Source organism: Heptranchias perlo, chromosome 38, assembly GCF_035084215.1.
Source record: "Heptranchias perlo isolate sHepPer1 chromosome 38, sHepPer1.hap1, whole genome shotgun sequence".
Taxonomy (NCBI): Eukaryota; Metazoa; Chordata; class Chondrichthyes; order Hexanchiformes; family Hexanchidae; genus Heptranchias; species Heptranchias perlo.
In genome coordinates, this window is record NC_090362.1 from 11,226,351 (window position 1) to 11,251,284 (window position 24,934).

General features: G+C 45.4%; 2 protein-coding genes across 10 annotated transcripts in view; both read left to right on the forward strand.

Annotated features, from left to right (window-relative positions):
• Positions 1-21,017, forward strand: part of adpgk (ADP-dependent glucokinase) — a 36,672-nt gene extending 15,655 nt beyond the window's left edge. Inside the window, exons 1-7 of one of the 3 annotated variants that reach the window (XM_067973430.1) lie at positions 2,009-2,293; positions 2,587-2,812; positions 4,974-5,036; positions 6,659-6,779; positions 10,829-11,025; positions 13,126-13,224; positions 16,974-21,017. In XM_067973430.1, the coding sequence (XP_067829531.1) occupies positions 2,079-2,293; positions 2,587-2,812; positions 4,974-5,036; positions 6,659-6,779; positions 10,829-11,025; positions 13,126-13,224; positions 16,974-17,531 (1,479 nt within the window). In that variant the 5' untranslated portion in view covers positions 2,009-2,078 and the 3' untranslated portion in view covers positions 17,532-21,017. Of the gene's footprint in view, positions 1-2,008; positions 2,294-2,586; positions 2,813-4,973; positions 5,037-6,658; positions 6,780-10,828; positions 11,026-13,125; positions 13,225-16,973 lie in introns of those variants that run through there. The other 2 variants (XM_067973431.1, XM_067973432.1) reach the window with 2 other exon arrangements.
• Positions 21,018-24,196: 3,179 nt separating this feature from the next.
• LOC137304745 (neogenin-like) overlaps positions 24,197-24,934 on the forward strand; it is a 140,949-nt gene continuing 140,211 nt past the window's right edge. For 3 of the 7 annotated variants that reach the window (XM_067973433.1, XM_067973436.1, XM_067973437.1), the window contains exon 1: positions 24,198-24,628. In XM_067973433.1, the coding sequence (XP_067829534.1) occupies positions 24,565-24,628 (64 nt within the window). In that variant the 5' untranslated portion in view covers positions 24,198-24,564. Of the gene's footprint in view, positions 24,629-24,934 lie in introns of all 7 variants that reach the window. The other 4 variants (XM_067973439.1, XM_067973434.1, XM_067973435.1 and 1 more) reach the window with 2 other exon arrangements.

Here is a 24,934-nt window from a genome sequence, read left to right on the forward strand (position 1 = left end):
GGAGCTCTTCACCCAACGAGTTGTTATGGTTTGGAATGCACTGCCTGAAAGGGCAGTGGAAGCAGATTCAGTAGTAACTTTCAAAAGGGAATTGGATAAATACTTGAAAAAGAAAAAAATTGTGGGGGAAAGAGAAGAGTGGGACTAATTGGATAGCTGTTCAAAAGAGCCAGCACTGGCACGATGGGCTGAATGGTTTCCTGCTGTGCTGTATGATTCTATGTGAAGAGATAGAATTGCAGTATTTGCAGCAGAGAAGGAAGCCTTTTGTATCTGTGTCATGTGCAAGCTCTTTAAATATAGCTGACTAACATAACCCCATTTCCCTGTCATTTCCATGAAGTCTCTCTTTTCAAAAACTTCTGCAATTCTCATTTAAATGTTATAGTCACCTCCTCAAAGTCCCTTTGTAGTCAAGCTTTCCATGTTTTAATGACCGTTCTGGTGATGGTCCTGAATTTACTCCTTGTGATTTAAAAGATTTGTTCTTGGTTTCCTGTGTGACTGTTTGCCCATCTTTAGTTGGCTTGAAAAGATGGTGGTGGGCCGTTTCCTTGAACCACTGAAGTCTTATGGTTTTGTTGCTCATGTGGTGTCATATTGGGAATTCCAGGATTTTATCACAGTGACGATGAAGGAGTGGAGATTTCTTTTTATTTCAAAATATACTTTTATTCCATAAAATTTAAGGATACACACAATTCATTGTAAATATCACAATTACAATTCAAAACAATACAATACAGATCGTACAAACTACGATCCCATTGTTACAATACAAAACACAGTACATATCTTCTAATACATTCTGTACAATACAAAGTGGGATGGCCTTACATTGTGGCCTTTCCCTATAGCCTTTGTGTAGGCTGCACCTTGCTTCAGTGTGTCCCACAGAACGTACCCCTGGAGCTTGGAATGTGCATAGATTTTCCACTAAGGATAGTGTGTAACTTGGGTAGTGATTGCTTTTGCAAGATTTGACTACATACTGCGGGACCGAAGTCTAAAGTAGGTCAGATTGGTTTGGGGTGGTAGGTACTCGTCCCTGAAGTACATGAATGAACCTATTGGATTTTTATGACAGTCTGGCAGCTCTGAAGCATTTTTGCCCTTGTGCAATTATCAGATTTATTGAATTCAATTTCCCAAGGTGGGATTTGAACTTATGATCTCTGGGTCAATAGCCCAGTACAATAATCACCACGTGTGTTCCCCCCCTCCCTTCAAGTGTAGGAATGTTGGATATATTCACAGTGTAAGTTCACAAACCCATGTAATCACTTGTTTTCACATATCATAAACTTATACTCTGGGTCATTCTTGATTTGTCAGCTTTTTAGGACCTGTGTCAGCTGTTGTGAAGCTTTTGCTGTATCCCAGCACCAGTGAGCTCTTTCAGCAGAACAAAGAAGGACATTAGTTTGAACCACGTAACTAATTCAATCTCTTAGAAAGGAAAATTCTAGAAATGCACATGTTCAAAGACAGGTAATCAGTAGAAACCCCTGGTGGGAACTTTGTCTGATCAAAGGGCTCTTGTCCAATGCACATTTTCCACTTTTATTTCAGATTTGGAGTTTGAATTGAGATTATGAGGATGCAGCACCCGGAAGCTGCCTCCATTAACTGTTGTAAACAATTTTACAACACCAAGTTATAGTCCAACAATTTTATTTGAAATTCACAAGCTTTCGGAGGCTTCCTCCTTCCTCAGGTGAATGTTGTGGAATGTTTTCCACCACATTCACCTGTGGAAGGAGGAAGCCTCCGAAAGCTTGTGAATTTCAAATAAAATTGTTGGACTATAACTTGGTGTTGTAAAATTGTTTACAATTGTCAACCCCAGTCCATCACCGGCATCTCCATATCATGGCTTCCATTAACTGTGGGGAGCAACAACTGGTGAGCGAGGCTTCTGCAGCTATTAGGCCAGTTGCCATGGTAACAGATGGCGAGCGACACCGCGCAGGAGCGAGCCCGGACGGATTAGGATGTGACACGAGGCCCAATTTCCGGTTGGGAGTTGGCTGTGTTTTCTCCTCGGCTGCTGGTTACCGAAGCCGCCGTTCTCCACGATGTGGCGCACCGCTCTGGTGGTCTCGCTGGTCGCCGTCTCTTTGCATCTCTTCCATTCTTATTACGAGCTGGAGGTACCGGCGGCGGTGATGCAGTTCATGTCCGAATACCTGTGCCGCCTGTCGGTGCTGCGGGCGCCGGAGGAGGTAGTGGCCGAGGCCTGGGACTCGCTTATCAGACACCCCAGCGTTGGGTGGACAAGGGTGGCCGTGGGGTGAGTGAGTGAGTAGCGGTTTTGGGTTAGGAGTCAAGTCACTGACTATAGGCTTAACTGCGCTATTACCAGGGTCAAGTTGCTGTCAGTGGGGACAGGACACTATTACTGATTGTCGGGACGCTGCTGCTAAGATCGGGATGCTGTCGCTGGGAGACGGCACTGACTGCGGTTGAGGCACTGAGATTGGGCTGTCATCAGGGCCTAGAAGCTATGGGCAGGCCATAGGGCTGTCGTGGTGGGGTCAGGGTGCTGCCCCATGTTGCTGACTGCTTCTCCCTTCTCTCGTGCAGGGTGAACACCTGTGTGGATGTGGTGGTGTCCGGGGTTGGCCTCTTGAAAGCGCTGGCCGTGGACCCTGGAAACAAGGTGGATCATGACACGTTGCGATCGAGAGATGACCTGAAGGAAACCTTCTCCTATTTCATGGAGAAAGGAGTTGCAGCTGAACGATTCTTTGCTGACAAGGAACTCTTTCTGAACATTGCCCAAGCCGCAACCCAGTACCCAGGAGCTAAGGTGCAGCTTTTGTTTATTCAGAAACCCAGGTGAAGGGCCAACGCCCATTGAATAGGACAGCACCAAGATTGAATACAGCAGGAGAGAAAATAAGATAAATCAAGAAAGATTGGTTAGGTAACATCAAGTTTGTAGATTGTAGGAGGTAGGGAAGACTTTGAAAGTAATCTATCAATTCAAGTTGTTGAGGGAGGTAAGGAGTTGCACAGTCTTGAGATGCTGGGAAAGAATGTGTGATATCAGGAGATGGTGCAGGGAGATGGAAGGGTGCGATAAAAGAAAGAGTTAGCATTCCATGTCCTGAGTATCGCTTTAAACGCTTTGCAGCCAATGAATTACTCTTCACTGTTTAGGTAAACATGGCTGAAATTTTATGCACAGCAAAGTCCCACAAATGCAATGAGATAAATGACCAGATCATCTATTTTTGGTGGTGTTGATTGAGGGAACAATATTGGCCAAGACATCAGGAGAACTCTCTATATGCTTTGATTAGTGCGTAAACTTGAACCGATAGATGGGGTCTTCGTTTAACGTCTCGTGCAAAAGGCAGCACCTCCAACAGTGCAAGGCTCCCTCAAGTACTGCACTTGCCTAGATTATGTGCTTCAGTCCTACAGTAGGATTTGAACCCATAACCTCTGACTCAGAGAAGAGAGTTCTACCAACTGAGCCAAGTTGACATACGTAGGGTGATGTATTTGGAACTTAAAAGGAACAAGAGAGGAAAAATCAGAGAACTGACAGACAGGAGGGCAAGAGATTTTCTGAAACTCAGATCTACTCAGAAACCAGTATTTTACCTGGTGGTTGAGGAACACATTGTGCCACAAAGGATATTTGTAGAAACTTGTGCAATTTGTTTCCCCTAACACTAAGTGTAATAAGATAGATGATAAGGCTTGTGACAGTGGGATGGGTTGATTATTGCTGACAAACCTTTCTTGTATCCTGTGAGAGAAACTATTTATGCTGGTTGGGGAATCTAGGACTAGGGGACATAGCCTAAAAATTAGAGCCTGGACGTTCAGGAGTGAAGTTAGGAAACACTTCTACACACAAAGGGTGGTAGAAAGTTGGAACTCTCTTCTGCAAATGACAGTTGATGCTAGCTCAATTGTTAATTTTAAATCTGAGATTGATAGATTTTTGTTAACCAAAGGTATTAGGGGATATGGAGTTAGGACGCAGATCAGCCATGATGTAGTTGAATGGCGGATCAGGCTCGAGGGGCTAAATGGCCTAATCCTGTTCCTGTGCAAGTTTGCAAAAGAGGTTTAGCTCCCACAGCTAAGGTTCTGCTGCATCCCCAGGGCCCAGATGTGAGCCAGGCTGTGATATACTGCATAGGTAATCATAAAATGACTTATTTCATATTCTGATGATCTCTAAAACTACACTTGACCCCTAATGAAGAACAGAGAAAAGTTGATCAGAATCCAGTGAAATGATGATGTTTAAAGTAAGTTTGTATTTCACTTTGTAAATCAGTACCTGGAGGTTGCTTCTAATATCCTCGCTGGGCAATCAGCCAAAAGCCACGTAGTGAAATACCTTTTAATAACTGAGAGCCAGCCCTTACACACAAGGGGTTTGTCAATAAATCCAGACCTTGTAAATGAGAGTGGTAATAGCATTGCATTTGCAAAATGATCTGCAACATTTGCACCGAAATTATTTCCTTCTTTGCTTTGTGATTTTTATCATAATTAAGCTTTTTATTTGCTCATTTTCTCCCTCCTCTGAAGGTGCTGATTCTCACAGGCCCCGAGGATGCTGTCTCCGGCTGGGGTACAGTCCCCGAGGGTGCTGACTCCGGCAGGGGTACAGTCCCCGAGGGTGCTGACTCCGGCTGGGGTACAGTCACCTTTGGACATCACTTTCGATCCGGAGTGGTCTTGGTGGTGATGCCCCTGCAGTTGAATAGCCTGCAACACTCACTGTCCAGACTCTCTCATGAATGATGGTCATTAGGACAAGGTAGTGGATCACAACTGATCGTTGTTTAACCAACCCTCAACATGGAGGTGAGGTTGAAAAGAGGGTGGGTGGATTACTCCAGTGATAGCACTGGAAGAGATAAGGAGAAGGGTGTGGAGCAAACTGCTGATGAATTAAAGTCAGTTCTGCATGTTCTTAATTCTTTTTGTTTCTCTTACAGCACTTTGTTGGAGGAAATGCTGCTCTCATTGGTCAGAAGCTGGGGACAAATGGGAACATGTCGGTTAGTCTGTTATTCCTTCGCGCTAGAGAGCTGTGACACAGTAGCTGCAGATAACACCGTTGTGGCGTTGAATCCTCATCACTTCCAGCTGTCAAAAACTTGCAGCTCACTGCTCTAAAATTTCTGGATGATGGAACTTTTTTTGTCAGTTTTCTTCTTGGTTCTTCAATCTAGACGGTGCTGAATCTCTCTGGGGTACGGTTCTATGGGCGCTAAATCTCTCTCGGGTATAGTTCTATGGGCGCTGACTCTTTTTGGGGTATGGTTCCATGGGTGCTGACTGCCTTCAAGAATGAATCTCGATAGTCAGGGTCAGCAGTGTATTTGACTTGGGGGGCATCACAGCCAAGCCCTATCCTGGCCTCACATGCACTTTCCAGCAGGGGTTAGGAGCAGTGACCCTAGATGAACATCTTCTCCCCTTTCGTATCCCGGTGTGTTCATAGGATCTTACAGCACAGAAGGAGGCCATTCGGCCCATCTTGCTTGTGCTGGCTCTTTTAAAAAATATTCCATTTTTCTATTCTTCATACCAAAGTGAACAACCTCACGTTTCCCCACATTATACTCCATCTGCCACCTTCTTGCCCACTTTCTTAACTTGTTCTAAGGAGAACAATCCCTGCTTCTCCAATCTCCCCACATAACTGAAGTCCCTCATCCCTGGTATCATCCTGGTAAACCTCCTCTGTACCCTCTCCAAGGCCTTGACATCCTTCCTGAAATGTGGTGCCTCGAATTGTACACAATATTCCAGCTGAGGCCTAACCAGTGATTTGTAAAGGTTCCTATTTACAAAGCCACGTATCCCATATGCATTTTTAACCACCTTATCAACTTGCCCTGCCACTTCAAAGATTTATAGATGTGCACCCCCAGGTCTCTCTGCTCTTGCAACCCCCTCAAAATAGTACCATTTAGATTATACTGCCTCTCCATGTTGTTCCTCCCAAAGTGCATCACTTCACACTTATCCGCATTAAATTGAATCTGCCATGTGTCTGCCCATTTCACCATCTGTCTATATCCTCCTGATGTCTGTTACGTGACCAAGTTTTGTATCATCCGCAATTTTAGAAATTGTACTCCCTATACCCAATCCAGGTCTTTTATATATAACAAGAAAAGCATTGGTCTTAATACTGACCCCTGGAGGATCCCACTGCAGACTTCTCTCCAATCAGAAAAACATCCGTTCACCACTACTCTCTACCAGTGTTGAGGCCATTTTGTTAGTCCCCCACTGTTGCCCAGACTGAGATCAGCTGACTTAACACGGTATGGATTGGCCCTGGGATCTTGATCTGTTTGACTTGGCTATTCATTGCTTTAACCAGAGGAGCTGTCAGAGGAGCCTTTTGATGATTAATTGGTGTGGTCTGTCTGTGGGCAGCACCAATAAGGCTGCTGGTAGATGGTATTAGAGTTTTGGTTCTCAAACTCCTTGTTTCTGAGCCCCTCACCTCTGCTCGAGGCTGTGATGAACAGCTCGCCACATGTGAGAAGATTTTGGTGCAGGCCTGGGTCCTGCTGATGTATGGAACATCCCATTGTAACACTAGCTGTGCTGTGCATGTACATTCTGTTATTGGGATGAGTATTGATGCTTGTTTTGGCTACAGGTGCTGTTATGTGGCCCAGTGGGTCCCAAGCTTCACGAACTCTTGGACGATCGAATTATTGTCCCGCCGGAATCACTGCAGGAGGTGGACGAGTATCATCTCATTCTGGAGTACAAGGCTGGTGAGTTTGGAGACAGGATTGTGTGGATGGTCACCATGGGGAGAGGGGGGTGTTTTTAATGTAATGCAAATCAGAACTCCACTAGTTGCTTCCATTGGTTTCCGCACCCTGGGCTAGGGAAGGGGGATGAATCAGCCAGAATTCTCTATCTAGTGATCCTTGCTGGAAAGTGCATGGCCCTTGGGTAAGAACAGGATTGGGCTGGGCAAGGCTGTGACACCTTTCACTGTTGCATTGCCTGCTGACACTCATATGAACAGACACTGGAATGAGAAAGAAAGACTTGCATTTCTTTTGCGCCTTTCGTGACCTCAGGCCGACCCATTGCGTTTTACAGGCAATGAAGTACTTTTGAACAGTAGTCACTGTTGTAATGTAGGAAACGCTGCAGCCAATTTGCGCACAGCAAGATCCCGCAAACAGCAATGTGATAATGACCAAATAATCTGTTTGTTAGTGATGTTGGTTGAGGGATAAATGTTGGCCAAGACACCGGGGAGAACTCCCCTGCTCGTCTTCAAAATAGTACCATGGGATATTTTACGTCCACCTGAGAGGGCAGACGGGGCCTCAGTTTAACGTCTCATTCGAAAGACGGCACCTCCAACAGTGCAGCACTCCCTCACTACTGCACTGGAGTATCAGCCTGGATTATATACTCAGGTCTCTAGAGTGGGATTTAAACCCACAACCTTCTGACTCAGAGCTGAGAGTGCTATGCACTGAGCCACGGCTAATTTCCTCATTAATTTAATTAAATTAAATTTCATTAATTTTATGATACAGGAGGGCTGTTGGCACCGAGAACCATTCAGCCCAGTGACCCTTTTTTGTTAGCAATGGCAACTCTAGCTTTTTAATCCTAATTCCCTGCTCTCTCTCCATATTTCTTAATATCTTTACTTTCCAAGTAAGTATCTCCCTTTTAAATACCTCCGTTGACTCCATCCGTGACCTCCTGGGACATTGCATTCTACAGTGCGTTTTCTGGACTCGAGTTTAACTAGTTTAGCTCGAAATCCAAGATTATGCCTTTGGTTTGGATTCCCCTACTGGAGGAACGAATTATTCCCTCCCAGCAGAACCGTATCCCAGCATGAGTCAGAGTTTTCAGAAGGGGAGAAGAGAAAACTGTTTGTGTGGGCAACAAAGGGAAATCTCCCACTTAAATCCCAGACTAAAGGACAGGAGTATTTAGCGACACAAGTGACTGACTGATTCAGGCTGTGTTAGGTGCAGATCTAAAGAGTCCAATAGGCCCACGACCTTCGCTCCCCTGAGCCCAAATGCTTCAACTTCTTTTTGGGGAGGCCTTTGTGCAGAGTGGCCCACTTCCTCTAAATAAAGGGAATCACAGAGGGCTGGGGAAGGAAGATGGGGACTCTTCAGTGACCATTCGATTCTCCCCACTCGGACCTCCCAAAACTGAATTAGTTCTATCGAACAGGAGGCTGAGAGGAGGAAAGGCTTGGGATGTTTGAAATATGCAACCAGATCCAGGACTGAGTCTGACCCTTCAGTATTGCTGGAGGAAAACAATGCTGCAATTGTGCAGTGTTTCTCACTTCAAACTGCTGCTGATTATGTTCCCAGTGCAGGGGTGAGGGTGAATAAAGCAACAATGTTGTGCTGGGGAGATGCTGGATCTTTTTCTAGCCACACTTGACTCCAGAAAGCAGCGTTCTTGCCTGATTAGTGGAGCATTTTGAAGCTGGCTGAAGGAGAATAAAATTGGGTTGATTCTGGTATTTGTATCTGATGGCTCTGAAAATAGCTCCTGGTCTTAATGGGACGGTTTCCCGAGCTGAAAAGAATCAGGACATCTGCTTTTGATCAAATTGGAATAATTTCTACATTAACCTGCATCAGATAATCGAGACTGACACTTCAGTGCAGTATTGAGGGAGTTCTGCATTGCCAGAGGTGCCAACCTATGGATGAGACGTTAAACCAAGGCCCTGCCTGCCCTCTCTAGTTCATATTAAAGATCCCTTGGCACCATTGGAAGAAGAACAGGGAATTTGTATGGTGTTCTGACCAACATTCTTCAATCAACCAACACCAAAAACAGATTAACTGGCCATTTATCTAATGCTAATTGTGGAATCTTGTGCAACTTGGGTCAATGTTTGCCTACATAAGGACAGTGACTGCACTGAAATATTAATTTATTGTATGTGAAGCACATACAATAAAGTTGTGGCGAGGCGTGTGATTGTAAGTTTCTTCTTGCCCTTTTTTCTGTCTCTTTCTAACCGGGAGTGGTGTCAATGTTTGACTTGCATTATTGGTCCTTTGGCAAACAAGGCCAGATTTAAATGATGTGGAGATGCCGGTGATGGACTGGGGTTGACAATTGTAAACAATTTTACAACACCAAGTTATAGTCCAGCAATTTTATTTTAAATTCACAAGCTTTCGGAGACTTCCTCCTTCCTCATTTACCTGAGGAAGGAGGAAGTCTCCGAAAGCTTGTGAATTTAAAATAAAATTGCTGGACTATAACTTGGTGTTGTAAAATTGTTTACAAAGATTTAAATGAAACAGTAATCGATATAGCCTCCGGGGGCGTGTCTCCTTATCTGCCTGGTTTAACTTTGTTTGCTTCTCTGATCTTTACTTTTCTGTGACAGGAAAGGCTCTTACACAAGTGTACATGCTTTAACAGTATTTGCGTCTCTCTAGCTCTGATTGCCATATACCACGTGCTGAATTACTCTCCTCTGTTCCGTGGATATCAGACGCCAATGCCCAAGTGCCCATTCTTCATTTGCGAGTGTCAGTATGCTATTTGACCATGGGGCTATCAGGGCCAAGCCTGATTGTTTACTTACCTGACCATCACACATGTACAGGAGGTGTTGGTGACAATCCACAGGGGTTCCAGGGCAGATTTTCTTTTCCCTCCTCTCACTAGCCCAGACACACACAGGCTAGTTGTAATGCCTCATTCCTGCCCTGGCTCATACCAGCTAATGCAGCAAAGACTAGAAATTAGGCCTGTAATCTTGGGTCTTTGTGGCTTCAGCGTTACACTGGCTGGTGCTTTTACCTACCAGGCCACTGGGAGCCCTTACCCATTCTTTTCAAAAAAAAAGTATTGTGTTTGCTGGTCTCAGATCTTTCAAAGCCATATCCTTGGCTTCTTAACTGAGGAAACTCATGGACCAGCCACTAGTATGGTCATAAGCATGCCCCCAGGTGATTGTAGAGAGGAAAGGAGGTCTTTTCTGGGTAAATACCTCCTTATGGATTTCCTTTAAAGGGCTAAAAGCATCACCAAGGTTGAAAAAGAGGAGGACAGAAAAAGTGCATTAAGTAGTGGTCATGTGATAGCAAGCCTAAGTTTTAAACTTTGGGTGGAAGGAAAGACTGAGGGGAGTTGAGGGGTTCCAAAGTTTTCAGTTCTTGGGAAGGACACTTGTAGGGAGATGGCTGAAATCTGAGATGGCCACATTGGCGGTTTGAGCAATTGCATTGTGCACTGTCTGCCTGGCTTAATCGTAGCATTCTTCCTTTTGGGTCAGAAGGTTATGTGTTTGAGGCCCATTCCAAGTGGTTTGGGCAGGTAATTCAGGCCAACATTCCAGTGCTGTCCTTCGGATAATGCAGCAAACTGAAGCCCTCTCTACCTCTTCCAGTGCACGTTAAAAATCTCACGGCATTATTTGAAGAGCATGGAGTGCTCCCCTGTGTCCTGGCCAATATTCTTCCCTCAACCAACACCACAAAAAGAGATTAACTGGTGGGACATTGCTGGTGATGAATGGTAGCCATATTAGCCTACATAACAAACACTGCACTCCAAAAAAAAACATTGTGTGAAGCTCTGAGACATTTTAATGACATAACAAAGTTGCTGTATAAGCGCAAGTCTTTTATCTCACCTCTCAGTGGAACTCCTGACTACTTTCTTGCAGCCCATGGCAACCAGTGATGGGAGTACAGTTAAAGCTGACGCTAAATGCACTGACTGGATGGATTTTATAACTTAGGAATGTCTGTCTTTGTGAAGGACGACGTTAAATGCCGGCTGTTGCGTGTTGCAGGGGAAACATGGGGGGACGTTGAGGCACCTCACGCCAACCGCTTCATCTTCTCCCATGACACGTCAAACGGTGAGATGAACATGATGGAGACCTTCATAGCGAGTCTGGAGGAGTTCGAGCCTGAACTGATTGTCCTGTCGGGACTGCACATGATGGAGGGACAGGGGAAGGAAGAACGAGACAAGAGACTCCAGGAGGTAAAACTCACTCATTATGGGTGAGGACTGTCTTTTATTACATCAAACCCCAGGTGTCTTCAGTTGCCTTGGCCCTATTCTCTGGAATTCCCTCCCTAAATCTCTCTGCCTTTAACAGCCCTCAAAACATCAGATTTTTTTTTAGCCATCAAAAGAGCAGGGCAGTTTTCAATTGCTCTAACAAAGGGCCGGCACAGACAAGTTTACCCTGCTTCTGTAGTGTAAACTTCTATGGTTCTATCTCTCCTAATTCTTCTACTACTGTAATGTCCACTTCTTCCCCCATGAAAAACCATGAGATGTTTTTACTGTGTTACCAGCGTTATAGAAATGCAAGCTGTAGTCATTCTTAGACAGAGTTGGATAATGTTGGTTCAGTAATAATGTTGAAAAACCTTTGCTCAGGTTATAACCCAGTGAGGTCCTGTAAACAATACCTATCCTAGTCCTGGAGATGAGATCTTATATCAAAATAAATAGAAATTTACAATTAACAAGGAAAAATATATCCATGTAACTAAGTAGAGAGGAGTGGCTTAAAAGTTGCAGCATGTGCTAAGTTATAAAATTATAATGGGTAAAATACAGGGGGCCTAAAACAAAAAGATACTCAACCCAATTATTTTAGCCATTATAATTTTTCTGTTTACATTAATTCCCTTCACCAATCTCCACTCTTCCCTTCCTCTCTGGGATCATATCCTTTTCCTCATGCCATTGTCACACTGAAATGTGTTTTTAATGGGCCCACCTCCTTTTCTTTTCTCTCCCTCTACTTATAAAGCCCTTTGCAATTACCCTAAATACTATCTGTAAGTTTTTTCCACACTCTCTCTCTTTGCCTCCTTGTTATTTCTTTGGTCATCTTTTGTTGCTTTCTATGACCCTTCCAGTCCTCATTCTTGCAACTTCCCTTTGCCTGTACCTAACCCCCCCTCCTTTTGTTTAATCCTGGCCCTACCCACCCTCCTAGACTATGATTACCTCATCCCAGAACTTCTCCTTTTCCCTTTCAGAGGTAGACAGTTGTCTTGTAATTCACTAATTACCTTCTTGAATAGATTCCATTGGTCTGTAGATTTACCAACTAATATCTCCTAGTCCTTCCTCATCCTTCATAGTTAACCCTTGATTTGAGACTCACCTTTCTCCCCTTCAAGCCAGGTAGCAAATTCAGTGATATGTTCCTGAGATGCTCTCTTCCTACTTGGTCGCTAACTATTTCCAGTTCATTACTCAGCACTAATTTGAGTATTACCTGCTACTCGTTGGATTGAGGACTTGTTGCTTTAAGGAACTATCCTGAATACATTCAATAAATGTAGGCGGCTCACCACCACTTTCTCAAGGGCAATTAGGGATGGGCAATAAATGCTGGCCTCACCAGCGACGCCCACATCCCATGAACGAATGAAAAAAAATCCATTCCCCTTCCAATTCGTGCTGCTATTTCTCTCCCAATTCATGGGCAGGTTAAAATCTCCCATCGTTACCCCATTTTTCTTGCAGGCCTCCCTGATCTACACATGCACGTCTTCCTCTACATATACATATATTAACACGTCCCATTCAGGAGTCCAAAAACTACTCTCTGCAGTGTTTTACATGCTTTCTTGTTCCTTTGCTCTACCTGTAGTGATCCCACCTGCTGTGCTATCCCGTGATCCCTGCTGGAAAGTACCTGTGTGTGGGCTTCGGGTGATTACGTGATTGGGCTTGGCTGTAATACCACTATGGTTAATTAATCTGCACGCATGTGAGAAATGGACACGTGGGAAGGTGCTGGAAACCTGCCCACTCCCTATGGAACCACACCCCACAAGAGTGGATGCCATCAGGAGAAAACTGGGCAGGAAAACATTCAGGTCTTCTATGTGTGGGGCAGAGGATCAGTAATGATTGTATAAACACTTGTCCTTCCATTGATCTAGGACACGTGTTCCACTGCTCTTTGTGGGAAGGTTAATGCTGAGATTTGTCATACAATTTGTGCTAATTTTGTTATAACAGGAGTGTTATTCCGCTGAAGAACCCCAAACCTCATCTACCTCTTTTTTTAACATAATGACTTCTGTTCTTTCCCATACCCCAAAACAATAGATTAGTGTGTTAATCGCCGAGATCCCTCATGAAATCTCAGTGCACCTGGAGCTGGCTAGCATGACAGACATGGAGTACATGAACACCATTGTGCATCAGGTAACCATTATACTTGGGGGGGACTCTGAGTAAAGGCACTGCCCGGTGTGGTACTGAGCAATACGGATCAGGAAGGTCTGGGGGTTCAGTCCTTGGTGTGATACTGAGCGATACAGGTCTGGGGGTTCAGTCACTGGTGTGAGACCTGTATCGTTCAGTACCACACTAGGGACTGAACCCTTAGACCTGTATCGTTCAGTACAAGGGTTCAGTCCCTGGTGTGGTACTGAACGATACAGGTCTAAGGGTTCAGTCCCTGGTGTGGTACTGAGTGATACGGATCAGGAAGATCTGGGGGTTCAGTCCCTGGTATGGTACTGAGTGATATGGATCAGAAAGGTCTGGGGGTTCAGTCCCTGATGAGTACTGAGTCAGCTGATCTCGGCTGGGTCAGCAGTTTGGGAAACTGAAATTGGCCTCAATGGCTCTGGGTTAAGGACAGGGTCAGGTTCCATTGTAACTTCTGTGCTGTGAATGCCCTGCAGACAGTCACTGTCTAGGATCACACATGATGGATGGTGGGGTACTGGAGGGGATCTCAAGCCCATGAAACCTGTACCCCAGAAAGAGGTGCACTTCTGGGGAGCGGGGAGGGATAAAAGTTGGTGATAAAAGATGAAAAAAATGTGAATAATGTTTTTGTTGTGTGTGTTTAGTCTGCCTGTATGTTGTGGAAATAATTTTTGCAGTAAGTTTGTGGTTCTAATTTTGTGCGATCCAGTGTGTTTTATTGTGAAATAACTAGCCAAAAAAAAAATTTGTGGGGTTCTTTTAATAAAATGCTCCTGTCCATTCCCCTCATACATCATTTGCTTTCTCTCCTTCGTCAAATGGGCCCTGCTGATATGGGGCTGTATCCATGTCTCATCAAATTGACCTTTAAATTTTTTGACCTTATTTTCAAATCCCCCCATGGCCCTGCCCCACCCTGTAGCTAGTGACCTCCTGTAGCCTTCGATTCCTGCACACACCCTCTGCTCCTCTAACCCTGAACTGCTGCTAACCTCCGATCCATCACTGCTGGCTGCTCATTTAGCCACCACGTTCTGGTCCTCTGAATCTCCCTGCCCAGTTCCCTCCATCTTGCCACCTCTCTTTCTGCTTTCAAAACCTCTGCAGAGCCCTCCTTTCCGACTGTGCCATCGGTTTGCACCCTAACCCTCTCCGTTTTTTTCCCTCTTGCTTGGTGTTCACTGAGATGCCTTCTTCCATAGGAACAGGAGTAGGCCATTTAGTCTCTCCAGCCTGTTCTGCCTTTCGATGAGATCATGGCTGATCTGTGACCGAACTTCATATACCCGCCTTGGCCCCATATCCCTTAGTACCTTTTGGTTAACAAAAATCTATCCATCTCAGATTTAAAATTAACAATTGAGCTAGCATCAACTGCTGTTTGTGGAAAAGAGTTCCAAACTTCTACCACCCTTTGTGGGTAGGATTGTTTCCTAACTTCACTCCTGAACGTCCTGGCTCTAATTTTTAGGCTATGTGCCCTAGTCCTAGACTCCCCAACCAGCGGAAATAGTTTCTCTATATCTACCCTATCCGTTCCCCTTAATATCTTGAAAACTTCAATTTAATCACCCCTCAATCTTCTAAATTCTAGGGAATACAACCCTAGTTTGTGTAATCTCGCCTCGTAATTTGGAGTCCAGCGAGGAGTGGTTTAGAAATGCAGGTTATGTTTGGTACTTCTCCATCTTCCTTACTTCTCCATCTTCCTTTCTTCTCCCAAGTCCTTGAACATATTATCACCTAAATCCGTGCCCATCTTTCCCACAGTTCCATGTTTGAATCTCTCCAATCAGGATTCTACCCCTGAAACAGTCTTAAATTAAAGTCACAAATGACATCCTCTGACTGTGTCCATGGTGCACTATTTCTCCTCATCCTTCTCAACCTCTCTGCAGAAATTGAAATGGTCGACTACATTATTCTCCTCCAGCCCCTCTCCATGGTCCAGTTGAGTGGGACTGCCCTTGCCTGGCTCCACTCTGACCTATCTGATCGTAGCCAGATCATTTCCAGCAACAACTTCTCTTCCTGCTCCCGCACCATTACCTCTGGAATCCCCCAAGGATCTACCCTTGGCCCCTCCTCTTCCTTATCTACAGGCTGCCCCTTGACAAAGTCATCCTTAGACATGGGGTCAGGGTCCACATTTATGCTGACGCCACCCAGCTCTACCTCACCACCACCTCTCTCGATCCCTCCGCAGCCTCTGTGTTGTCAGACTGCTTGTCGATATCTAGTCCTGGATAAGCTGAAATTTCTTCCAATTAAACATAGGGAAGGCCAAAGCCATTGACTTCTGTCTCCGCCACAAATTCCGTTCCCTAGCCACTGACTCCATCCACCTCCCGGGCCACGGTCTCGGGCTGAACCAGACTGCTCGCAACCTCGGTGTCCTATGTGACCTTTAGCTAAATTTCCAATCCTATATCCTCCATCACAAAGACCGCCTTCTTCCACCTCAGTAAGATCACCTGTATCCACCCCGTCTCATCACATCTGCTGCCGAAACCCTCGTCCGTGCTTTTGCCCCTTCCATACTCAATCCTTTCAATGCTCTCCTGGCCAACCTCCCACCCTTCACCCTCCATAGACTTCAGCTCATCCAAAACTCTGCAGCCTGTATCCTATTACGCGCCAATTCCCACTCACCATCACCCCTGCACTCGCGGAACTCCATTGACTCCCAGTCCTCAGGTTTAAAATTCTCATCCTTGTGTTCAGATTCCATCATGGCCTAGCCCCTCCCTATCTCTGTAAATTACTCTAGCCCTGGACGCCTAGGCCCTAAGCTCTGGAACTCCATTCCTGCGTCTCTCTCTCTCTCTCTCTCAAATACTCCTTAAAACCCGCCTCTTAAACTAAGCTTTGTCACCCTTCCTAATAGATCCTTCTTTGGCTTGGAAAGTGGAGTTGAGGTAAAAATCAGATCAGCCATGATCTCACTAAATGGTGGAACAGGCTCGAGGGGCCGAATGGCCTACTCCTGCTCCTATCTCTTATGGTGTTGATTTTTGTCTGATTACACTTCTGTGAAGCGCCCTGGGATGTTTTTCTATGTTGAAGGTGTTATATAAATGCAAGTTGCTGCTGTTATTTTTATGTTTATGTTTCTCTAACCGAAGGCTAAACTGGACTTTTGTGTTCCATTTAGAAGAGAAACTTGTTTGCTGGATGGCTCAGTTGGTTAAGGTACTGTGGGGAATGGAAAATCAGCCAGGGTTCCTTTCCCTGATTGCTGTCTAATGGCATCTACTGGAAAGTGCATGTGTGGACTGGACAGGACAGGGTTTGGATGTAACATCCCACCCATTTCCATTGTTCACTGTCTAGACTCACACATGAAGAATGACCATGGATGATATACCAGAGGGCTGCAGGGCCCATTGCAAGCTCTACCCCAGCATAAGGCAGTGCTTTCAGGGGAGAAAATGGGGAGGGGTGGGGGGGGAGAAGAGATAAGTAAAAAAATTGACAGAAATTGATGATACGGGAAGACAACGTGGGGGTAATTTTCACTTTTAGAGATAGTGTAAAAACACCCGATATCGGATTGGCCGCTGATTATACTCATCGACTTCAGTGGGGAGAGGTATATAAAGGGTGGCTGATCTGATATCAGCCTCTTTGGCAATCGTGTAAAGGTTAAAATGACCCCATGTGTATTTTGGAGAGGGTTTGGGGGTTCTGTTAAATATTGGTTCACCTCTCTGTTGATCAGCTTTTCTTCTTCTTAGCAGGTTCTTAATATTGTAAACTCGATTGGTCTGAATGAGCAGGAACTGTTGTTCATCAGTCAGGCTGGCTCAGGACCTCATTCCTCACCAGAGTACTGGGATCGGACCCCTGATATTGGAATGGTTAGTGATGTCATCTTCTGGCTCCTCAAAGAATACGGACACACGGATTCGCAAAACGAATCGGATTTGACTCGTGTTCATTTCCACACTCTGGCCTATCACATCCTAGCGACTGTTGATGGTTACTGGAGCAACCAAATATCGTCAGTTGTGGCTGGAGCGCGAATTGCTGGGAGTCAAGCATGTGGCACCAACACCATTGATCCCACAAAAGTTGTTCTCAAATCCCCCATGGAATTTGTTCCATCACAAACGGACAAATTGCTGAAGAACAAGAAAATGACGTTGAGTCCAACAAACCCAGTACGTGTGTGGCACAGAGAAAACATCTCGTTTTTCATCACTCCAGTACTGATTTGTGTTAACCCAGTCAGGACTGTGGGATTGGGAGACACCATCTCCGCAGAAGGGCTTTTATATTCTGAACGAAAGTGACCTTGCTGTTAAACGAGACAAGCAAACTGAGTTTGTATTTACGGCAGATTCTCTGTGTTTAGTGTCTAGGAGTGGGAGAGGTGGAGGGGGGTTCTGGCAGGGAAGAAGAGGCAGCAGATACGAGACCGTGATGCTTTTGCTTCTTTTAGTCCCGATGTATAAAAGTTGACCAGTAAATGATATAGTAGCACCCCCTTCCTTTAGCTGATTCCATAGCTACAATAATCAGTGTCCCTTAAACTTCGCTTTATTCCATACGAGTCTCAAACTTTTTCTGTCAGGGAACAGCTACAATTTCAATTTTTTTTTCTGTTTTTGATAAAATCCACTTTTGGAATTCTAGGTATAGAGTGCTTGACTTGATTGGGAAACAATGAGCTTGCAGTCAGCATATTTTCAATGTTGTTGTGGTCTGCATGGTGCAGTGTATTAGACACTAGTCATTCACCTCGAGGACCTGGATTCTAATCCAGCCCAGTCTACTGGGGTGAAAGTCTTCTCCATCTGCTGACTGTGAGGGTCTTACATGCTATGAGTTTGGGTATTTTCAATTCAGTTCCTAGTGGGCGTGGTTTACAGCACAAAACTGCCCCTAATTTGACACTAATCGGTAATCTCATTCAGAAGCCATGGGATAGTCGGTATGAGAAATGGAAAACTGACACTGGTGCAGTAGGATGTGCTTTTCTGAGTTTGGGGTTGAGGTATGACCTTGAGGCATTGCTTTACTGCTGCACCTGATCTGGGAGAGCTTTACTCTGCAATCTCTGAGCAGAATAAACAAGCCTCCAAGGTGTGCTCTGTCACACAGCTGTGTTTACCTCTGGGGGAGGAGATTGACTCCTGGCAGCTCTCCCGAACTGCATCTGCATTTTGCCTCAATTCCCCTGTAAGTGGGAGTTTCAACGCAAAAAGAAAACACATACATTTAAAAAAAAAGAGGCAGAACATTCCTTTAAGCTGTTACTTTAAAGTGCGACAGGAGTTTTCCCGAGCTGGGAGAGCAGTGCTTCCTTTGTTTACAATCTACTCTCCAGTGCAGTGTTGGTACCGATGTGATACAAGAAAAATAGCAATTAAGCCAACGGCGATGCTCTTGATTCATTACCAGTGACAGGCCCGTAACAGTCAGTACTTCATCCCAGTGTTACACAGCTCTCAATATTCTCTCCAGGCACAAACCAAGTCCAGGAACTAGAATTGTTCTGCAGCTTAAATGGTCATTGTATGAATATTTCACCCACCCACAGTTACGCTTTACTGAATCCCCGGTGACAGCAATGTAAACTGTGACCTTCCTTCAAATGATCGTGATACTGAGTGGCTGAGGTTTTCTGTCTTTTATATTCCATTAGGTGGGGATAATAGCTCCTATTCAGAATGTATTTTTGTACTTAATTTAAGAGCTGCTGGCTAATACCATTGATTCAGAGAGAAAACAATTCTTTATTGAAGTAGCGTAATCCCAGAATTTCTATTTATTTCAGGACTATCCGTCGAAATAAAGAGCACTTGAGGGTGGGGGGGGGGGGGGAAAGGAATGCTCATTTTCCCCCCCTTTTTTTTAAGAAAGGTTTAGTGGACTGATTCTGATCATGATTCTGATTTAGCTGCACCTGACCTGGCTGAATATAAGAAAATGTAATAGTGCCATGGAACAACTTTATTGCAGAGTCACAACTCCCTGGTAGGTAGAGGCATCAACTTGTGTAGTGCTGAATCAACAGACCAGGGAGATACCAGGTTTAATTCCCAGCCTGTGCTGACTCAGCTGGGGCAGCAATTGGGTTCTGCAGGGAGGGAAAAAACTAGTGGGGTTCCCAATCTTCATGGCTATCTAGGGATTCCTGTTGCAAAATGTGCATGCGTGGATGTTGGTTGAGGGCTGAATCAGACTCGGCTGTGATGCTCCACAATTGATTAGCCTCCTGTACTCGCTGTCCAAACTGGCACATGACGAATGGATACCTGGGCTTGTAAGGAATAGTGGAGGGGGGTGGGGGGAATGTGGCACCCAAGAATCCTGTACCCCAGTGAGAGTCAGCACCTCCAGCAGAGGGGGGACAATTGGAGGGACATAAAAAATTAATGTGAGGGATAAAGAACCAGAAAATCATCTGGCCTTCCTCCCACTGTTTACTCCGAATTACAGGGCATCAATTTGAGGGCAAAGTCTGAACCAGAGGCAAACAGCAGAGGTCAGTGTTGTGCACGTCACATCTCAACCTCTGCCATGGGTCTGCCCTTTCTCAGAATATTGCTGAATCAACGGCTGCGATGCGCTCGGGCTTAACTTTGTTTAATCTTTTATTTCATGATGGTTTGTCCAAAAAAAATCAGTTTCATGTATGCAAGAAATGTGAATTTTGATATTTTACATCTGTTTTCTGCTTTTTATCTTTCTTAAGGAACATGTTAGGTTCTTCGCTTCCCCCTTTCTCCTGTACCCTCTTCTTGCAGTTAAAAGGCACCTTGGTTGTGGCTGTGCTGTTACCTTTTACAGATGGAAGGGGATTGTTGCAGGAGCAGGTGGTGGGGGATGTGCTGTTGGCCGTGTATTAGAACCTCTGTCATTCACAGGCTTTTATTACCAGATGGGTGTCAGTAACTGAAATGTCACCTTATGGATGAAGCGCAATTCAAAATTAATTCTGTGGATTTAGACATTTTCAAATGCACAGACTTTCCAAACTTATCAAATTGTTTTCACTAATGCTCAGCGCTGTAATTGCTTCAGTGCTCTGTAACAGGCACTGAAATGATGTACAATGCTGAGCATTAATGTAAAAACTAATGAGGAAGATAGGATTCCTGTCACATTAATCGTGGTGCTACAATGAAGTGTCCAATAGCTAGTCATAATTACAAAACTGCGTTGGTAAGTTTGTCGTTCTTGTGGTAGGCATTTTCCGAAGTAGTGAGAAGCTCCGTGAAGCTCAACAACGTAGATCCTGCAGTGCAGCCTGCTCATGGCCAAAACATGCAGACCCTACGTGCTGTTTGGAGGCACAGAGCAGACCTGTCTTCTGGTATTTCTGTCCCCACATTGTTTATGCTCCAGGGTTGCCTTTGATGGTGAGTTTGCTGTCTGGGGCAACTCTGCATCATCAGCTGAACAAGGTATAACTGGAATTCTGAGCTTGTACTGGTTCTGCCATTTCTCTGTCCCTATGCCCCCTCTAGTGGCCCCGCTGAGAAGAACCACAGTTTGCCCAGCGAGGACGGGAGACTTTGAGTAGGTTTATTGTTGGACTGGGATTTGACCCTGTGGCTTTTTGAGCTGCAGTCCAATTGCAACAACCAACATTTTAGTTTTCTGTGTAGCAGTAACTTTGGTGATGCTAGCGTGAACCTGACTTTTATGTGTTAAATTGTGGCAGATTTTGCAGAACAATGTTTGACAGGTTTCTGTTGTCTCAAGCCATTTTTTGTAACACTGAGGTTGCTGTATGTTATGTAATGCATCCATAAAGAAGCCTGGAGATACCTCATGGACAATTCTGTTGGCAGAATTCATGCCTTTTATCTCTTATGCAAAGTGCTGTTGTCAAACATTACTTGAAAATCTAAGTTTTTTTTTACTACGTTAAATTTCAGTGGTTTAAGGTACTGTATCAATCTAGTGAATATTTTACTTTTTTAAAGCAAGATTTTGCAATAAATTGTTTTTCTAAAAAAACTTACAGCAGATGAAAGCTGTTTTCTATTTGTGGAATTTCCCATTTGTTCAGTGGGAATGAATGCAAACATGCTTTCGTCGTGTGCATTGATTGGATCAGTGAGAGTGTCTGTCCGTTGTGTTCTGCCCCCAGTGGCAGGTCCTAATTCAAGTCTCACGCACTGGTTCTTGAGCCACTTACTGAGGAAAGGGAGCTGAGGTGGTTTCTCGTTGTCTTCCTCACTTTTTATCTTCGCAGTACCTTCTTCTCGGTGGGCTGCAACCAAGGCAAAAGAGCCCCACCTCCCTTTTATAATGGGGGAAGGTCACTCGCTCCCAACATGCACACATGCACCCACTGGACGTCAATCCAGTATTCAAAGCTGGCGCTCTGTTCTCTGCTCGCTTGGACTGTCTGGATTGGGGGCAGAACCCAACCCTTCCAACTCAGAGACAGGTTACTACTCCTGAACCAGTGGTTGCTCCGTCCAGCCGCAAATCCCCCCTGGATGTCACCCCAGTATTTACAGACCACATTCTCTACTCCCTGTTGTTTGAGATAGAAATGTTACCCACTAAGCCAAGAGGCTCACTCCCAATGAGAGTGTATGAGTGACTGCATTATAAGTACAACCCGAAGCTCTCCTGATCCCTCGAGTGGGTAAAGAAACCACCCACCATGGCATTTAGCCATATGGACCAGAAGGCCCCAGGTTCAATTCCTTGTCTGTGCTGAGTTAGCTGGTCTCAAGACAGTGCAACAGTTGGGGCAGTAAAATTGGCTTCAGTGTCCCAGGTTTGGGAGGGAATAAACCCTTAGCCCACCAGAATCAGCGACTTCTTGAAAGGACAGGAGAAAACTGAGAAAAAGAACGAAATGCCATAAAAATCAGCTACAGGGCTTCTCATTAGGAACTCTGTGGATCCGGGGTGTCCATGTTTATAGGTGAGTACCATGAACTCTCGGGGGTCACATATAAAGCTAAAATCTACATTCCCATTAATTTGCATGTACTGTATCTCAACTTGCTGATACTAGTAGAGCTTGGTTTTTGATTTTTATTTTATCCACCAATGTGGTAAGTACTAAGAGCAGGCCCTCCCAAACCTCTAGGCTCACAAACGTCAAGCCGGACATGCCAACAAAGAAGAAATATAACTGCAAATAGTCGCTTGGGCTTCGAGGACTGGATAGCTAGGGCTTGTATGCCATAAGTTGGACATTGCTGCTGTACAGTGTATCAAGTCTTGAAGCCTTGTGCAGATTCTCCTAAACCAACTTCTTAAAGCTTCTTACATCAGTAGAGGCAACTGAAAGCTTCAGTATCTTGCTGGTACTGGATTGCTCAAGCAATTGGATCCCTAACCGGGAGGAGAAACAAGCGTCATACTCCTCAAAAGACCAGCATGCTGATGGGCACAAAGTATTGGTCTAGCCTGGTGTCCTTTATTTGAGGGTAGGCACCACACCCAATCACTCATTTACCCTCCGTTTCTTGACTGATAATTAATATCAAAATCCTTCTTGATATTTTGATGTCCTGGCGGTAATGACCTTCCCAATACCCTGACATTCTCCCAGATCTTGGTAAGACTGTGGAAGAGGGAAAGCTTTGGTCAACCCAACAGCTGTATAGCATTGTTCACCTTTCAGAGAAAGAACCTTTTATATCTCAAAGTGTGGTATCACCCGAAATCTGCACTTGAAGTTACCAGATGGTGGAAAATTTTGAGGATCTCCTAAATTCTGACATGGTTTTCTCAAAATCAATGACTACAGTATTGCATTATATCAATGTAGTTCGCTGGAAGAACTGCAGTGCTGTGGGAACACTTTGCCCCATACTGTGTAACTGTCCAAGATACACCATTTCTGGGACAAAATCCAGGTGGAGGTGGGGGTGGGCAGGGGAAAATCACCCAATGAATGATAGAAGGGGATCTGATCCAATGCCTGTTGGCAGCTCGTAGACATCTCCAGATCCTGACCGCACCAGACTTGATGGGTTCCTGCTTTTTAGGGACTCTGGTATGGTAGCAGATGCAAAGACTCTGCTCAAACACCTGTATTCAATTTCAGCTAAAAATTCTAGCTGCAGATAATCAGAAACACTGGTTTATAAATGCTGAACAATCAAATTCTGTTTTCATTAGCAGTGATTCTGGGATTTTTATTTTACCAGAAATCTTGTATTTCCATCTGTTTTTTTCCACAAAAAACAATGGCCTTGGAGATGAGGCATTCACTTGGCTTACAGCATCTGTATGACCCTTACCACATCCCTTAAAACCCCCCCCCCCCAACTGACCTGCTGTCACTCCACTGACTGCTGGGTGGTTGTTCAAAAGAAAGAAAGAATGCAGATAATACATGATCTGTACCTCACCCATTGCCTTTGTAGATAGCGCACTGCTGGGTGGGGATTAAATGTCAGCCGCGGCTTAGTGGTGGTACTTTCACCTCTGAATCAGAAGGTCGAGGGATCAACTCCCACTCCAGAGACTTGAGCACAAAATCTGGGCTGACACTCCAGTGAGCGAGTGCTGCACAGTCGGAGGTGCCGTCTTTCAGATGAGATGTTAAATCGAGGTCGCGTCTGCTCTCTCAGGTGGACGCAAAAGATCCTAAGAGCGGGGAGTTCTCCCCAGCGTCTTAATGTTTATCCCTCAACCGACATCACTGAAACAGATTATCTGGTCGTTTTCACATTGTTGTTTGTAGGATCTCTGTGTGCAAATTGGCTGCCGGGTTTCCTAAATTACAAGTGACTACACTTCAAAAGTACTTCATTAGCTGTAAAGTGCTTTGGGACGTTGTGAAAGGCAAGTCTTTATTTCTTTCAATGATGAGTCCAGCTTGGTTTTCCAGTGCATCCAATGCTGTCGAGTGCCCGAGCTCCAGTCTAGGCTATGCTATTGTGAGCCCTGGATTAAGTCAACTCTGTTGCCTTTATTGCTCCGGTCCGGATTTTGCTGTGACGAGTCCGGTCCGTTCCCGGGATTTACTCCGGACTCCGGTCCGCATTTTGCTGTGGTGAGTCCGGTCCGTTCCCGGGATTTACTCCGGGCTCCGGACCGGATTTTGCTGTGGTGAGTCCGAGCCACTCCCGGGATTTACACCGGGCTCTGGTCCGGGATTTGCGGGCGGTGAACCCGCTCCGTCCCTGTGGTAATTCAGGGCTCCAGGCCGGGTTTTGCGGCCGATCCCCTCCATGCTGGGTATTGTCCGTCGGTCCCGGCCGATCCCAGCTCCCGCTCCGGTCTCCGAGCGGTTTCTCCGGGCACGGTCGGCGAGTGAGAGGCGGAGGGTCGGGGCGCGAGAGCAGCGAGCGGGCCGAGGCCGGGGCCGGAGAGAGAGGCGGCGGCGGCGGGAGGATGGCGGAGCGCCGATTGGGGCTAATGCTGGCTCTGGTGGCATTGAGCGCGGCCACCGGGACAGGTAAAGGCGTCCGGGAATACCGGGAAAGTGAGGTGGAGATCGGGAATACTGGGATAGTGAGGTAGAGATCGGGAATACTGGGATAATGAGGTGGAGATCGGGAATACTGGGATAATGAGGTGGAGATCGGGAATACCGGGATAGTGAGGTGGAGACTGGGAATACCGGAATAGTGAGGGGGAGATCGGGAATACCGGGATAGTGAAGGGCATACCGAGATAATGAGGTGGAGATCGGGAATACCGGGATAGTGAGGGGGAGACTGGGAATACCGGGATAGTGAGGGGGAGACTGGGAATACCTGGA